At 39.1% G+C, this 16,933-nt stretch overlaps 3 protein-coding genes and 1 non-coding gene across 5 annotated transcripts; 2 read left to right on the plus strand and 2 right to left on the minus strand.

The window, feature by feature from the left end:
• Positions 1–137: 137 nt before the first annotated feature.
• LOC103440323 (protein IQ-DOMAIN 24-like) lies at positions 138–4,798 on the plus strand. 2 transcript variants are annotated; one of them, XM_070826657.1, is made up of 4 exons: positions 138–1,122; positions 3,189–3,377; positions 3,597–3,674; positions 3,906–4,798. In XM_070826657.1, exons 1-4 carry the CDS (start codon positions 736–738, stop codon positions 4,659–4,661), a joined length of 1,410 nt encoding a protein of 469 aa, XP_070682758.1. In that variant the 5' UTR covers positions 138–735; the 3' UTR covers positions 4,662–4,798. The 2 variants fall into 2 exon arrangements, with proteins under 2 accessions (XP_070682758.1, XP_070682765.1); XM_070826664.1 differs by having other exon boundaries at positions 548–1,122; positions 3,600–3,674.
• Positions 4,799–6,469: 1,671 nt separating this feature from the next.
• LOC103441307 (putative non-specific lipid-transfer protein 14) lies at positions 6,470–7,310 on the minus strand. The gene is made up of 2 exons (XM_008379995.3): positions 6,937–7,310; positions 6,470–6,721 (listed from the first exon to the last, which is right to left on the minus strand). The coding sequence occupies exons 1-2, from the start codon at positions 7,299–7,301 to the stop codon at positions 6,712–6,714; spliced, it is 375 nt and encodes a 124-aa protein (XP_008378217.2). The 5' UTR covers positions 7,302–7,310; the 3' UTR covers positions 6,470–6,711.
• Positions 7,311–7,507: 197 nt separating this feature from the next.
• TRNAV-AAC (transfer RNA valine (anticodon AAC)) lies at positions 7,508–7,581 on the plus strand. Its single transcript has one exon. It is a non-coding gene; the product is annotated as a tRNA-Val (tRNA).
• A 3,830-nt stretch (positions 7,582–11,411) lies between these two features.
• Positions 11,412–13,877, minus strand: LOC103440341 (RHOMBOID-like protein 2). Its single transcript, XM_008379016.4, has 4 exons — positions 13,396–13,877; positions 12,235–12,398; positions 11,953–12,116; positions 11,412–11,880 (listed from the first exon to the last, which is right to left on the minus strand). Exons 1-4 carry the CDS (start codon positions 13,680–13,682, stop codon positions 11,512–11,514), a joined length of 984 nt encoding a protein of 327 aa, XP_008377238.1. The 5' UTR covers positions 13,683–13,877; the 3' UTR covers positions 11,412–11,511.
• Between the last annotated feature and the right edge of the window lie 3,056 nt (positions 13,878–16,933).

Genomic DNA, 16,933 nt, shown 5'->3' on the forward strand with positions numbered 1-16,933 from the left:
AACATTTAACAAATGGATCAATGTGCATATTGTAGCCCAACTAGAGATGTAAAACACAGGATTAAGGGCCGACATAAAAAGATGTGCTTCTCTCCTGCATGAGAGCTTTCTCTATGAGCGAGAGTTTTTCTCACTGTATGTGAGTGAGTGTTTCCTTTCTTAGTCTCCAGTTCAGCCATCGGCCTTAGCTTCGGCCGTGGCCGGTGGCAGTCCCTTTCGTTTTTCTTTTTCTGTTTCCTCCTCTCTGTTTTCAATTGGAACCGCTCTTTTGGATTAAAGGCCGACATAAAATTGAAAAACACTCCAAAAGTTCTTTGGATTGAATTTGAGAATTTTTCAAGTGTATAGACAAGATTGTCTGGTACACTAATTATCGTAGTAATAAGTCAAAAGTTTCATTTTTAATTTTTCAACTAAATGTATTATTACACTTGTTGTATCGGACTTGTACCGGTCTTTTCGCACATTGAAAAACCTCTCACATTTTAAATGCACCGGTCCCACCCATCTGCGGTACAAAACTCAACCTTTGTGCATCTTCCCCAGTGATTTCTCCAAACTCTAAAACACGTGTCCATAAATCTCTGCTTTCTTCTCTATCGCTCACTCACTTGTCACTCCAACACTGCTTGCTTCTGCTTTTGGCTTTTGGCTTTTGGCTTCTCACTCACGACCCCCTCACAAATTCCCCAACTTCGTCGTCTCATGTACTTCTTCTTCCTACTGCAATGAGAAATGGGCTTTTTCGGGCGACTCTTCGGCTGCAAACGCTTCAAAAACAACCCTTATCCGACCACCAAGCACACCAACAAGGAAAAGAGTCAAAAGACTACTACTTCTGGGTCTAACAAGCACAAGCTCGGTGCCTCCGCGTCAGCAGATGCTGCTCAAGGATGGGCGGACCTGGACGCCAACAAGCACGCGATAGCTGTAGCCGCCGCTACGGCAGCCGTCGCTGAGGCTGCTCTCGCGGCGGCTCATGCGGCGGCTGAGGTCGTTCGCCTCACTAATGGTGCTCCACCGGGGACCTCCTCGCAAGTTAGCCTGCCCGGGGCGGCGCCTTCAATCGTCCGACGACATCTCGCAGCCGTGAAGATACAGTCGGCTTTCCGGCGATACCTGGTTAGTGACTTCCCATTTTTGAAATTCTTTTCCGTTTCTGCCCCTGAGTTGTAGCTGAAATTACCTTTGGAAATGGCAATTTTTCATTTTTCCAATGGTCTTCCATTCCTTTCCTCTTTCGTAACCCAATTTCAAAAGGTTTTCTCGGGAAACAAGCTTGACCTGTCTTTGAAGTTTAAAGCTTCGTAAACATAGATTTTCTCGGAACTCTGTTTCATGAGAAATTTTTGTTTATGACAGGAACACGATATCACGTGTTTTTACAGAAATAGTATATCATTTTGTGTACCGATTACATTGAAAAGTCTTTCATGTTTGACATATCTTCCTCCATTAAGAGAATTGCTAAAAGAACTCACCCAAAGTTTGACTCTCTTACGTCTCTTGATTTTGACAAAATATTTTATAATTAGTACGAAAATTATCGATAAATTCTAAACAATGTTATTATTAGAGAATTCACGAGAGTTGCGCTGTGGACTGGAGAGTGTATTAGCATTTCTCCAAATTAAAATTTAGATATCCGCCGACACGGTTTCTGTTGATGCGTCAACTCGCTGGGTTGCTGTCGGAGCGTTCGAGCAGTGATTCTCTGTGACATCCGTAGAATTGTTTTACTGTAGATCGACCAACTGTAGATTCGTACGTGTACTCCGTACTTAAATTGTTCTGGGGGATTTATTCTTTATTTCTTACGTGAGGGTTATTATCGTCTTTTGCGCTTGTATTTGGAATGTCCAAGATGACGTGGGCGCAGCTGATTAGAGAATTAAGAACCATCCTTTGTCATCGAGTAAAGATTTTTCAATGTGACAAGTACAAGAAGTGGTACACTATATGTTAGTATACAAATGGTGAAATATGTGTGTTAAAAAGTTAATAACTTAAAAAATAATTTTTTTTACCATTTATATAAAAACACGCGGTGTACCATTCAGGTTCCCATCACAATGAAAAAAATTTCATCGTCGACGGGAAATTTTTCATTGTGATCGGAATATGAGTGGCACACCACTTGTATTTATATAAGTAATGAGAAATTTTATTCTTAAAGTTATTAACTTTTTAATACACATATCTTATCATTTGTATGTTGACAGGTAATATATTATTTTGTGTTCCGGTCACACTAAAAATTCTCCCGTCCTCGACAATCTATGCTATTCTGCTGTTAGCCTGTTACCAATGCCAGATTACACAGGGAAGGACAAAACTGTCATTATGTAGAAATTTGACCTAGGTATGGGCTGGGATATTCTGCTGTTAGGCTGTTACCAATGCCGGATTATACGGGGAAGGACAAAACTGTCATTTTGTACATAATTGACCTAGGTATAGGCGGGTGGGCCCATTCCATCCTTTCTGATGATATGATGGCTTTCACTTGGAGAAAACTGCTCCCATACTTTCCGACCTTTGCTTTTTCCTATCCACTTGAGTTGGAATTCAAACTTAGTGGGATTTTGATCAAGTTGGAATTTATTCAAATTAATCTTTGATTAATTAATTGAGTAAGTAGCATAGATTAGCTGGATGAAACGGCAATTGGGATGCTGTTATTTATGGCCCCGTTTCAGACTGTTTCTGTAGGAATCACTTTTGCTTATAAGCTCTTTTGTTGGAAGCGCTTTTCTTGCTAGGTGACTAGAACACTTCCAAACGAGCCAATAACGTCAGTCAGAAGCGATTTTAGACTTTTAGAATCAAACATGCGTGTAAGATTAAGATGTGACTTTATTTAACGTAGATGATGAGTTTTTTGTTTTATATTCTTGTTCTTTCTTTTATTTGATTGTTTGGTAAGGATGCTTTTGTGAGTGATATCATGATTTCTTCCACAAGCCTCTACCTTTCTAAAAGTTGTATGCAAGAACTCGAGTTGAGTTGCTACTGTGTCCTACCTAATTTTCAAATTCACGGGAAATAACGTCGCGGTTAAGAAGTTAAAAAAATTGTAATTGTAATGCGTACGTTTCATACATTCGATTTGTACTTTGTACCGTATTTTGTTGATTTGTAGTATGCTGATGGTCCGATTGTCTGAAACTTTGTGAAACTGTGAAAAGGCAAGAAGGGCCCTGAGAGCACTCAAATCACTGGTGAAGCTTCAAGCTTTGGTGAGAGGCCGCATTGTGAGAAAGCAATCGGCAGACATGCTCAGGCGTATGCAGACACTGGTCCGAGTCCAAGCCCGAGCCCGTGCTAGTCAATCACTCATGCATTCTAGCAGTAAATCCTCCCTATCGGATCACCCGGTGAGCAGAATTTTCTTCTCCTCTTACCACATTCCATTTATTGATTCTTTTTATCTAGTTTAATTTGATTCAGATTTTATACTCGTATCATGAATCCGCCATTAGTGTTTTATTGATTCATCCTAAGGACAAATTTGACTACTATTCACCATGTCGAGTACAACTTTGCTTGCTGCGACGTAATTGGTGGTATTCATTTTCTTTGATGTTTACTTGCAGCAGCCAGAAAGCCCTGACAAAACTGGATACCAGCACCGCGTTTATAGCGGCAAATTTGACGGGCCCTCAATACTGCAGGTATTTACTTTGATCGCTGTGTAGGATTTCATTCAGGCCTTCCTGTCTTTTATGATGTTTTAGATGTAATTATGGGATTCCTTTCAATCAAATTCAACCCCTCTGAATGATGTTCAATCTTATCTTGAGACATTGTTGAACTTCCTTTCTTCGATACTTATCTCGATTTCATTTGTAAAATTTAAATGAAACTTGGATTTTAATCAAATTACTGCACACCGTTATTTTTAGAGATGCCGTTCAAATTCAAACGTAAGGGACGCCACAAATCTAGACAGAAGACGGCTGGCATCAGGTTGGTTAGACCAGTGGATGGAAGAAGGTACATGGGACAACCGCCGAGATGGTTCGCTGAGATATGAGCACTCAGATGATGTGAAGGTTGACAAAATTCTTGAAGTAGATACTTGGAAGCCTCACTTGGGTTCCCAACGTAGACCCCCAGCCTTTCAAACAGCACATCGCGTTGTGTCTTCAGATCATTACAACCCAAACTTTATGACATATGACTCTCCATCAAAACGCTCGACAAAAGGATCAAACCTCAATCCAAGTCAAGCTTCTATCAACGCTGTTTCAATGCGATATCTGAAATATCCCTTGGCAACGGATGAAGCAGCTTTTAGGACCGCCCCGAACAGCCCACAAGCATTTTCTGCCTCCTGTAGACCTGGAAGCAGTGGTAGAAGAGGTCATCACTTCACGCCAGCAAGGAGTGAGTGCTCGTGGGGCTTCTTTAATGGGTATGCCAGTCACCCTAACTACATGGCTAACACGGAATCATCCCGAGCTAAGGTCAGGTCACAAAGTGCCCCTAGGCAAAGACTTGAGTTTGAGAAATATGGTTTGACCAAGAAGTCTGTTCCGGAGTCTTGGAATGCAGGAACTCATTCAGATACGAGCTTCGCTGAAGATGGTGACCTCCGAAATAAAGCCTTTTCCAGCTCCAGCCGCCTGAATAGAGTTGGAAGCTCCAATCTGCGGTGATGTTGCGTGTCTTCTTCTTTTATATATGTATTTCTGCGTATGGCAGCGATGTTTGTGAGTTTAATTACTTGACCTTAGATGTACAAACACTGTTCTTACTAAATCAAAGTTTGGGACTATGGATGTCCAAAGATGAACATCGTCTCCGAAACTGTGACTTTACCTTTACGGATTCAAACTCCGTTGCAACGTAATTTTGATTGTGTGCTTGTATACATATTGAACTTTTAATCTGGTATTGCTTGTAAACCCACTCGAGTCTTTAGAATAATTTCCTTTTTGTTATACCAATTGGCTGTCTTTGCAAAGCAGAGGTAAAGCTGAGTACGATATACATTTTCTCCGATCCTCACACAACGGGAAGCTTTATTGACTCAGGTGTTAGAATATGAGCATGAGTATGACTCAAGTGTTGAACTTTTAATCTGGTATTGCTTGTAAACCCAATCGAGTCTTTAGAATAATTTCCTTTTTGTTATACCAATTGGCTATCTTTGCAAAGAAGAGGTAGAGCTGAGTACGATATACATTTTCTCCGATCCTCGCACAACGGGAAGCTTTATTGACTCAGGTGTTAGAATATGAGTATGAGTATGACTAATGTGTTGAACTTTTAATCTGGTATTGCTTATAAACCCACTCGAGTCTTTAGAATAATTTCCTTTTTGTTATACCAATTGGCTGTCTTTGCAAAGCAGAGGTAGAGCTGAGTATGATATACGTTTTTTCCGATCCTCGTACAACGGTGAGCCTTGTTGACTCGGGATCACCTTTTTTTTATACCAGTTGGTTGTCTTGCACCAAAGAATAACTTGATTACACCAGAGATTTTTCCTGGTCTCCCCATCTCACTCATCATGTGGGTAGGGAGTGAGGATATATCCATGTGCAAGAGAGAAGTGTTCCTTGACATTTGATATCACGTGATGGGATATATATATATGATATATGATATGGACAAAGATTCTCTTCGAATCTCACTATTCTGAGTTCAAGGACTAGACAATCTAAACTACTCAATTTGAATCCGACGGTCTTCATTTACTCATTCCGCTAGTTCATCTCACACAAACCATAAGCTTCGAACGCTCTTTCACTTAAACTAAAAGATCCAAGTTTTCTAATTTTTAGACTTCGGATAGAAAGGTAGAGAAAATCCAAATTCATATGATAATCTACCAAGTCATTTTCAACACAAACTTTCTTTCCAATTTTCATGCATGAATCGAATCGCACTGTACGTTCACGGAGAAAATCCTTTCACTTTATGGCTGGCATTACGAATCACTAACCCTTTCTGTCCTCTGTGGGTTTGTGAGTCTGTGACAAAATGCACCAAATGTGAATAGATCTTGATTGATACATATTGCCAACCAAATCTAATCAAATCATAATTAGCAACATTCTTTATTATAATTGGTCGTGGAATAATTTTGGACCCCGTGAACCAAAAGCTTCCCGTTTGGCTCATTATGTTCCCAATTTTTGTTTTGCTACTTTGCAAAAGGTAAGATAGTCTTGTCTTATCAGAGCACCGTTAACTAATAATTATTCGAAAAGTTTAAACTGATAAGGAATGAGCTAACAATGTATAACAAAAGACCATACTACATTTGAATAATTGACCATTTAACCTTAGTTTAGCTAGCTAAGTTTTGTTTAACATAACCACCATAGGGTGGCTGGGTTGGGGACGACTTTCAGGTCCCTTTTTCACAAGGTAAGTCATGGATTCGATTCCTGGCACTGGTGGATCACGCGATAGTGACCAGAGAAAAGCTTAAATGTCTCTATGAGTCTTCCCAACCTCCGAAATGGTGGACTTTCGTAATAAAGTCACCAATTAATCTCTTTTTTATTAAAAATTAAAGTTTTGTTTAACATATTATTTCCATAATTTGTACAATCAGTAGGATCTATGTATAGAATACTAAAACCATCATTAATACTAAAACTATCACTTATTCATACTTTCATCAACCTAAAAACCGAACCTAGCTCCCTCATCTGCAGCTGAATGCCGACTCTTTATTTTGGTCAAATTTGTGACTCACAGTATGCTGCACCATCATGTAAACATCATTAGACATCCATCCCAAACCAAAACCATCAACAAAAATTAGAGAGAAATTTGCATACACGGGATGTTATTGTGACGGTATCTCACCAAATCACTCAGTTAGACATAAAAATATTTGACTAACTTGAGATACGATCACAATAACATATCGGTTGCAGAAACTTTCTTCTCGACTAGTGGCAATGTGAGACTTACAAGTTGCAATCGGTATTAGGATCGATGTTGAAGCCCAAAGAGACTTGACAAAAGTCGGGCAAAGTGGCAATGGCATAGGCATTTGGGTTGTACGTTGCAATGAGGCCCATCAAGCATCTACATGCAAATCTCCGGTTTTCAATGGTGTCGGCAATAACCTTGAGATTGGCCATAGCATTGCAGCACGGAGACCCCGGAAACGGGTCCGGTGTCCCGTACGTGATGAACGTGTAGCACGTGGTGACAAGCGACGTCACGGAAGCACATTCTTCGGTGCTAGACACCAATGTCACCGATGAAAACAACAACGTTAGCGTCGTCCCGATCATCATCAATGTTCGGCTTCCCATTTTGCACAATTCCATCAACCTACACTTCACTGTACTAGGTTTGATGTAGCCAAAAGCACCAAATGCGTTTTTATATTGATGTGATCGTTGGGTTGGTGTAAAACAAAGAACGTGTGGATCTTCATGAATGCTGAATGAGCCATACAATTGTTGACCGAAAAAAAAGTCAAACAAGTAAATTGACGCCTTAAATTGGTGTGTTGGAGCAAAACTGACAACTTGGTTTCGTGGTGTAGTTGGTTATCACGTCAGTCTAACACACTGAAGGTCTCCGGTTCGAACCCGGGCGAAGCCAAATCATTAATTTTTTTTCCTTTTTTTTGTTTTCAGAACAGTTTTTTTGCACAAATAATTTTGTGGGTAAATTATATTTTACCACATTAGGTTTGAGGTCTATTGCAATTTTATATAACATCTTCAAAACATTTCACTTTCATACCTCAAGTACTATTTTATTTCAAAATAATACATCCATTACATTTTTCATCAATTGATCTGTTAAAAGCTGACATGACTGCCATATTTGTAACACCCTTGCCCCGAAATATTTGTATATTTCGGAAAAATATTTATGGTAGGCCCAACCTAAAAACATAGCTAATTTATGTTATTCTCTTGGATCAATTTCCATCTATATACTAATTCTCGAATATTTAAACACATTTATTTCGCGGCTGCATCTAACGTCTCGTTAGACTACCTACGTACCCTCAACAGGGATCAAGCCTTTCGTAGTTCAAAACTTCAAATTTTAAACCAAACCCGAAAATATTCCTTTAATTCCGCATATACCAAAATCGTAGTAATATTCAAACCACAACAATTAAATTTATAAAAACATAATTAGAATAACGAAACTCGCATAAAACACTTGTCGGCTCCTTGGCCGTGCGCCACCGCACCCGCCGCCGCGGGTGGCGGTCGACCACCCCGGTTTGTCGAAAAATTCAATTATTTTTAAAAATTCTCAAAAATTACAGAAATGAAGATCTCAATGAGGAGAGAAAATTTCATACCTGCAACCAAGGCCAATTTGGCCTGGAAAGGCTCCAATTTCGTCAAAACCAGTCGGAACCCTAGAATTTGGGTGTCCTCAATTCGACTCCATAGCAACTCCGACGTCCCAACCAATGAATGGGCTTTGTTCCAACTCTTAAGGGGAGTCTAATTGTGGTATTAATTTGATGGAATCATTTGAGAATTGGGGAAACAAGGTCACGAGTTCACCGTACCCACCGGTGCAGTTTTCCCAAATCCAAAGCCACACACATAAATTTCGAGGTGTATTAGGGAGAAGGAAGGTTATGTAGGGTTTTACAATGGTTAATTTGATGTAATTTCGCCGGAAAAATGGCTAATTTCGTCGGGCAAGAGGAAAGAAACCCGACCAGGTCGGGTCCGGTCACACGGGTCAAGGGATCCCCCGCTCCCCCATTCTCTCATTTCCTCTCCCAGTTCTCTCTCCCCATTGGTCATCCTTTCCTCCCCTCCTTTTCTCCTCCCTCCTTTCTCTCCTTTATAATCCATCTCCACCGCCGATCTTTTCTGTCTTTAAATCTCGGCCACACACGTGGCCTTCCAGATTTTTCTTCAAAAATCTGGAGTTATCTTGAACTCAACTATTTTACTAAAATGCCCCCAACTTTAAACGTTAATAACTTCTTTGTTCTAACTCTGTTTCACGAACGGTTTATGCCTACGCGTTCGTGAGGTCGAGCTCTATTCAAAAATATAATTTTTGACCTCGAAAGGTCTACATATTTTAAATAATCAAGGTCCAAACTTTAAACCTCGTAACTAGTTTAATTTAAAACTAACTTACACGAATTATTATGAATTCTTGAAAAATCATAGAAAAGCTCAATAATATTCTTGATTTAATTCTTCATAATCATACATCGATTTATTTTCGATTTTCTCCACATTTTCATATATTTAAAATTTTCAGGGTATTACAATATTTGTGCCACGTGGCTGCCAAATTTGTGCCACATAACCAAAAAAAAAATTTATGCATTTAAAATATTATAATAATTTACCCTATTAAAAAGAGAAGGAAAAAAAACCATCTTCCTCCCCGAGCCCTTCCCCTTCCATGCAACCCAAACACCCCACACCTTTCCCTGGCCGACAAGATTTGAGCGATCTTCCTGCGATACGAAAATGACTAGGACTTTCCGGTCCGGTTCGCCCTTGAGCTTTTCATCTCTGAAGTCTTCTTCGAGCTTCTAATTCAAGCCCCTTCTGGTAGTGACGGTTTGTGTCCGAGAGAACTCCATAGAAGGTGGCAAAAATGGAAAATTTGGAGAGGGATCAGAGATAGTTTGGGAATAAAAGTGTGGTTGATGCAATTTTTTCTGGGGTTTTTGGATGGGAGCGGGATAGGTCTAGGTGTGAAGGCAACTGGAGCGGAGCGTTGTCGTGACGGAGGTTCGGGAAAAAGTTTGAGGAGAAAGGAGGAGGGAAGGGGTTGAGGGACGTGAGGTCGCCGATGTGGTCGAATTCGAGGGATTCAAGGAGCGAGCAGTCTAAGGTTAGGTCTCTGGGGAAGTGGAGGTGGGGTGGGTTTTTGGATGGGAGGGGAGGTGAAGAAAGTGGAGGAGAAAGAGCTGGGTCAGTGGGGGGGGGAATGAGTTTCTGGGTTTTAGTTTTTTTATTTTTTTTAATAGGGTAAAATATTATAATGCTTTAATGTAAAGGGTTTGGACCAACAAATATTTAACAAAAAACCATCCTAAAATGTTGTTTAACCAAAATGCCTCAAAGTTTAATAAAAAATCATTCAAAACTATTGTCTACTTTTTTCGTGCCCTTATCCTCCTCTTCCTCGTCATCATCCTCATCCTCTTATCTGCACCACGAACAATTTATAATGTTAGTATTTTATTCCAATCAGATCCAAAAGGACCAACGGCCTCGGTGATATACGTACATGTCAGGCGTTTGTAAATAGGAAAAACAAAACAAAAACATAAAATTGTTTCTGGAGAACATAAAACATAACACTATTTATGAAAAAAAAAATCAGATACAGTGTTTGTTTTTTCTATGCACAAATAAACACTGTATCTGGAAAGAAAAGAACTAAAATCCAGAAACAGTGACTTAAATTCCAGAAACAGTCTATGTTTTAACCTTTGATTGTTTCTTTTCTTTCATGCATTAGTTGATTATATTTAAGAAACATGATGCTTATTTTGCTTTGAATCCAAATACAATGAATTTCACTATTCCTTTTCTAGCTTACATTTAAGAAACAATGTATCTATTTCATTTGGATCCAGAAACAGTGACTTAGATTCCAGAAACAGTAACTTAGATTCCAGAAACAGTTTATTTTTACAGTCCAGAAACAGTGACTTGTCGTTATTATTGAATAACATGCAGATTTCAAATTTATTTTCTAGATAAACAAACGATGAACTCCATTAATGAAGAAAAATTGAAAAACAGTACTACGAATACTTTATGAATAATAACGACGATCACGTTTCAACGAAATAATACAAAATATGAATTAAATAGCATGAGGATCTATATTTTTGTTTCAAAGAAAAAGAATAAGGTCTGCAAAACAATGATGAACTCCATTAAGGACGAAAAAGAAGAAGGTCTGCAAAACAACGATGAACTGCATTTAAAATCGACAAATCATAATTTATTATAGTCAGGCCATTTTTAGTAAAACTACTTTAATATAGGCCTTGTACTAATCATTAAACAAAACTTATAACATGGTTTTTAATTAAAACTAAAACTTTTCAAGTCATTTTCATTAGTTTTCCTTATTGTAAATGCATAAAATAAAATAAAAAAATTGCCACGTGACACAAATTTGGCAACCACGTCAGCACAAATATAGCAATAACGTCAGCTTTTAACGGATTAATGGATGGAAAATGTAACGGATGTATTATATTGAAATAAAATAGTATTTGATGTATGAAAGTGAAATGTTTTGAAGATATTGTATGAGGTTGCAATAGAGCTCACATCTGAGGTGGTAAAGTATAATTTACCCTAATTTTTCCCCCTCCATATTTAGAATTTGAAATATTAACAAGCAAGAGATCTTTTAATTCAAAACAATTTAATGGAGAATAACTGCAATTACGAACAGGACCATATGAAAAAAATTTGAATATCCAAATCCACGACAAATACATTGCAAGGAAAAACACCAGTTTCTAACCTTCGAAAACAACTAAAAGTTTACGTAAGAGTGTTAATTTTCTTCACAACGCCATCTAGATGTGGGAACACAGCTGAGGTAGTGACACCAACGGCAACGGTCATTTCCGTTCTCTCCGCGGTAGAGCATCGACAATGCAACTGTGAATCCGACGATGAGCAGAACGAGAGAAAGTATCCATAGCACATACTGGTATGCCTTGTACTTGGACTTGACGACACTGATTCTGGCAGGAACATTCGGGTTCTCCAACCACCCAAGGCGAGGGCGGGGCATCAAGATAAAGCCGATGAGGAAACCCGTCAGAAAACCGCCAATGTGAGCAAAATTATCAACGTGTGGTAAAATTCCAATGGCGAGGTTGATGGCAACGATGACCAGAAGTGTGAGAAGGGCTGCAACCTGTGGAAGCAAAAGCAAATTAGCGAGTGCTAATAACAATTCCCGTAATAATTCCATGTTGAGGTGATTAACCTTGTTGGTATACATTGTCCAATTGGTAATTAGTTCCGAAAGCATTGCTCCAAGAAGCCCGAAGAGAGCGCCGGAGGCACCAACCGAGATGTTTTTTCGAATAAAAAGCGAAGAAAGTACGCTACCTCCAAATCCAGACAATAGGTATACAATTCCAACTCTCACTGCCAAATTACGATTATATGACATATGAGTAACTAATACTATCATTTCTACATAATCATTCTCAAACGAGCCCTCAGCTTTGACGTGCATTTAGAAGTCGGAAATTGTGAGACATACCAAACCCGAATTGCTGCTCGAGGCGGATTCCGATGAAGACGAGGCTGAGCATGTTAGCAACCAGGTGGATTATGCCAGCATGCAGCCAAATACAAGTGACAAGCCTCCATCCCTGATGTTTATGCACAACTTTTGTCCACTCTAAAGCTCCTAACTTCTCTAATCTTCATTCAAAAGTAGGAGAAATCATGTATTAGATATAATAAGGTAGCTTAACTGGAAACATAAACAACAACAGACGCCGCTATCTTATTCTATTAAATGGGATCGGTTATATAAATCCTGGTCAACACCACGGCTTACATAAACAACAACAGATAATGTCTTCTTATCCCACTAAATGGGGTCTATTGTATAATATCTAGTCAACAACACCCCCTTAATTAAATGAAAACATAACATAAAAGATTGTTTGCATGAAATTAAATTCAAAACAGACCAAATAAGCTCTAAAAGTATGTGCAACTTAGTCAGTAACTCCATTGGAAGAGCCAAAAACTTCTGACAACATTAATATAAATATGCATGGTGTAAGAAGCTGACATTTTGGGATGCTTGAAATCTTGTATCCGGCCGTTAGCTTTCACAAGCTCGAGGTTGAGCATCCAATGACTACTAATTTGTACGGTTTGCCAGACCTTGCTACAACCGTTGAAGCATTTCACATATTTTCTTAGGGGTTTCTCAGCATTGAAACTAAATAGGGAAATTTGCACAAACACCGCCCTCCTCACGCTTCTTAAAAAATCAATCTAAGTCATAATTTGATGGGTACGTAATATAATGTAAAGCAAAGAAAGTGTTACTGTCACTTCAAAAAGATCATTCTTCCGTCCGCTCCTATAAGAACATGTTAAACTTCCAAGAGTGCAAGATGACTTTCCTCGAGTGTCAATAGCAACTCTCTAAGTGATAATCCCAATTTTCACCAAAAATCAAATCACAAATGCCCCAGATTATCAAAAGGTTTCCCAAGCTGATCTCCCAATTCAGCCAAATTATTCTCGCAACAACATGCAAAACTTGATCACCAAAATTTCAAGTGGATCCAAAAGACCAGAATTTCAACCATCAAAACATAAACACCAACAAATAAAAAACAGAAAATTGGAAAGTGGGTATGAATTTACTAAAGTAGAAAACCAGAGAAAGTAAAGTTACGTGGAAGAAGAAGGGCCGAAGAGAGGGTTCTCCTTCAACGGCTGAAACGACAACCTCCCAAGAAACCTCGCCGTGCACTTCCCCTCCGCCGCCGCATAATTGTTCTTGGGACAGTTATTGACGTACATGGCCACCAGAAACACACCGATATTCGCCACGACAATCATTGGCACCAACCAAGAAGTCCATTGGGCCTCTTCGTCATCCACCGCGTACGAGGACGACGAGTAGCTCTGCTGTCTTCCTCGGTTTTTCACTCCCCTGTTTTCCACATCTTCTGCAGGCATTTTGTTTGGTTTTTTTGCGACCAAAAAAATGGTGAGTGGTTTTTGTTTTTTGGGTTCTCTGGAACTCGCTGGGAACTGGGATTTTAATGGAGTTGTTGGGAAGGCGTTTTAATGGAGTGGGAGAGTGGAAGAACGTGGTGGGCTCGCCATTCTCTGGTTTCAAACTGCGCCAGTCTCCATCGTTGGCTGTTACATAAGCTGCTGAGCCCAACACCTGCACATGTTTTACGGCCAATAGTTGCTCTCCACATCACCAGTCACGTGCCATCGCACGTGATCACCACTGGTGAATTGGAAAGGTAGTGACGTGGCTTGAGCGGATTGGTTGTGTTGGGTGTGGGACACCATGCAACTGTGGACTCTCGTTTTCGACCGAGTGACCAATAACCGGAAGTTACCGTTTCGTTTTCGTTTCTTCAATATAAAAAGAAAAGAAACGGACGCATAACACTTTGCTTTTTTTTTATTGATTATATCGATAGTTTTACATTAAGACGATGAAGAGTTTGGTTAAGCCACATAATGAGCAATTTAATTTTATATTGAATTCATTATTCACGAAATTCGAATATAAAATATCTCACTTTCAAGCAAAAAAGAATACAATCATACGGTAGTATTGAATAAATACTTTGCTTTTAAATGTGATGGATTGCTTGTACGCGTTTTAACGTGGAAGGGATTACCTTCTGGGGTCCAATTCCAAGCAGAAACTTAATAGAGAAAAGGAAAATATCTGCAATTAAAGATTGAATTATTTTGTTTGTATCTGTCTTAAAAAAATAGTTTATCCTCTAAATCTGTGGAAAGCAAGTAATCTGGTTTGTTGTTTCATGATTTTCCTACCATTATAATTCTAAAGTTTTCCACTTTATTCCCCACCATTAAACATGAAATAGATAGCTAGCTAGTGCCGCATGATTCTTCTTCTTTTCACTCGATGATGACATATTAGGGAAGTTCTCTAATAGTGTTATTATCGTAGTAACTTAATAATATATCAAAACTACAGACAATATACGAAGATGATGTCTCGATAAAATGAGACTATTTGCTACTGCAACTAACAGTGTTATTTGCAATTTGAGAACGATGGAGGGTGAAACAGCTAAATCAATCTGCAGGAATCATGCTAGCCCTTCTTTTTTTTTTTTTTTTTTTTTTATAAATTTATGTTGGTCGATCAGAATTATGCGGTGGTGGAGTTTGTTGGGTAGATCTGAGGTTCTTTTGTTGCTTTGCTTACTTTATTTATACCCTTTTTTTTTGGGTCGAGAATTAAGCTTCGTTAATGAAAGAGAATACAATTTGTGCTAAGAAATGCCTAAACCTAAACAAAGCACAAAGTCCTATACAACAAAGCAAACATAAAATAGAAACCAAGCCCAAGAAAATAAGCCCAAAAAAAGAGAGGTACAACCCCAGCCACAAATGGAGACCCACACAAATTTGCCCATAGGCTACGAAAGAATTAAACAAAGAACAGTAAAACCCTAAGCTCCAAGAGCCAAAAACCAGTCACCACCGCCACAACCGCTACTACCTCTGCGAGGAAGACATCACACCAAATTGAAAAATGCACCCGAACCAAAAACTAGATCTGAGAGTATTACGCAAAGTCAATCCACCAAGAGCCAAAGCCTCCATAGCCACACCTGCAAGAAAAGTCACCAAAAGTAACATGAGGAGGGGGAGGGCGAAGGGGTTGTGTAAAACACCCTTGATCGTTCCACACTTTGTCCAATTTTTTCCGATAAGCCGGATTGACAATGAACTTTGAAGGTTGGGCCTTGTGTCAAGATATAGCCTAACACTCCAAGATCTAATTCCTGGTTATGAGTTGGAAAAGATGAAGGGCAGGAAGAGGGAGGTAGGAGAAAAGGGTGTGATGGGGAGGGAGGAGGGGGATGGCGGTGAGCAGCAGTTGGTTGAGGAGTCGGTACAAAACTGATACAAGAGCTCAGATAGATGAGATAGAGCTCATAAAAATACAGAGAAATAGAGAAGAAGAAAAGGTAGAAGAAAGCAAGAGAGAATGAGGACTGCCACCGACCCAAAAGCCAAAGGCTAGGGCCGGCGGCTGAGAAGGGTTTTCTTTTGGAGCTTATCTAGAGAGAGATAGTTTAAGCATATACTTTATTTATAAGGAAACCTAATGAAAAAATGTTTGAAAACTTTGAGTTTTAACGATAAGGACAAAATAAAGCGTAAAGTGAATAGTACCATGATTGACTTTTTAGTGTAAAAATGTAGTTTTTCGTTAAAATAAACAGTACCAAGAGCTTTTCATTAAAGTTCCCTTATTTATACCCTACTTCCCCACTTTTAAAAGACTAAGACTGATTAATCCAATTGATTTTACTTTTCAAGCATGCCAATCATTGTAAACCAAGTTTTACTTTAACCTTTTCAAGTAGAAGAACTACTTTTATGTAATCGTGATACTTGCAAGATCAACAAATCTTAAAATCAAGAGAAGGACTTTCATGCAATTGAACACTCTCAATCGTACGGACTTTCTGTTAAAGTTCTACATCGGTGGGTTCAAAGAAACTCAATAGGTTTAAATATGATTATCCTACTCTAACTAATACCGATGCTTTTTATGGTAAAACCCCACACTTGACGGATTGGGCAGGTGGTAAAGATGGAGACAGTATCAGTGTCGTTAAAATGAGGCGGGCTCGGCGATCAAAAAATCAAACATGGTATCAAAGCTACGGTCTGGGGCTGTGCAAGCCAACGAGCTTGTCACCCATAAGGAAACAAGTATGAACTCTTAATATAGAGATGACCACTGAATTCCATTGAAAACAAGTAGGCCCAACGTGAGCCGACCTCTGAGTTTCAATTACCGATGTGGATCTTCACGTGTGTACCACTAAATGAGGTTACATGTGAGGGGAGTGTTACCCACATCGATGGGTGCAAGAAAACCAAAGGGGTTTAAATATGATTACCCCACTCTAACTAATACCAAGACCTTTTGTGATAATATCTCACACATGACGGATTGGGCAGGTGATAAAGTTGAGGACAATATTGGTGTCGTTAGAGTTAGGGCGGGCCCGACGATCCAAAAATCCAACACTTTCATGTAATCGGGATACTTGCAGATCAACAAATCTTAAAACTAAGAGAAGGACTTTCATGCAAGACACTCGAAGCGTATCTGTTTTTTTAACTTACTGCTAAAAATGCAGACAATTTGTCACTCCTTTATTTACTTACTCAGCTGTAACAATGAAGTT

The sequence above is a fragment of the Malus domestica genome, chromosome 01 (assembly GCF_042453785.1).
Source record: "Malus domestica chromosome 01, GDT2T_hap1".
NCBI classification, from domain to species: Eukaryota; Viridiplantae; Streptophyta; class Magnoliopsida; order Rosales; family Rosaceae; genus Malus; species Malus domestica.

Bases quoted from the DNA above. Each gene is read 5' to 3' on its own strand.
- LOC103440323 (XM_070826657.1), top strand. From the start codon at position 736: ATGGGCTTTTTCGGGCGACTCTTCGGCTGCAAACGCTTCAAAAACAAC. The intron at 3,378-3,596 runs GTGAGCAGAATT...GTTTACTTGCAG, and splicing joins CCTCCCTATCGGATCACCCG to CAGCCAGAAAGCCCTGACAA. The intron at 3,675-3,905 runs GTATTTACTTTG...CGTTATTTTTAG, and splicing joins ACGGGCCCTCAATACTGCAG to AGATGCCGTTCAAATTCAAA.
- LOC103441307 (XM_008379995.3), bottom strand. From the start codon at position 7,301: ATGGAATTGTGCAAAATGGGAAGCCGAACATTGATGATGATCGGGACG.
- LOC103440341 (XM_008379016.4), bottom strand. From the start codon at position 13,682: ATGCCTGCAGAAGATGTGGAAAACAGGGGAGTGAAAAACCGAGGAAGA. The intron at 12,399-13,395 runs GTAACTTTACTT...TTTTGAATGAAG, and splicing joins TTCGGCCCTTCTTCTTCCAC to ATTAGAGAAGTTAGGAGCTT. The intron at 11,881-11,952 runs GTTAATCACCTC...TTGCTTCCACAG, and splicing joins GGACAATGTATACCAACAAG to GTTGCAGCCCTTCTCACACT.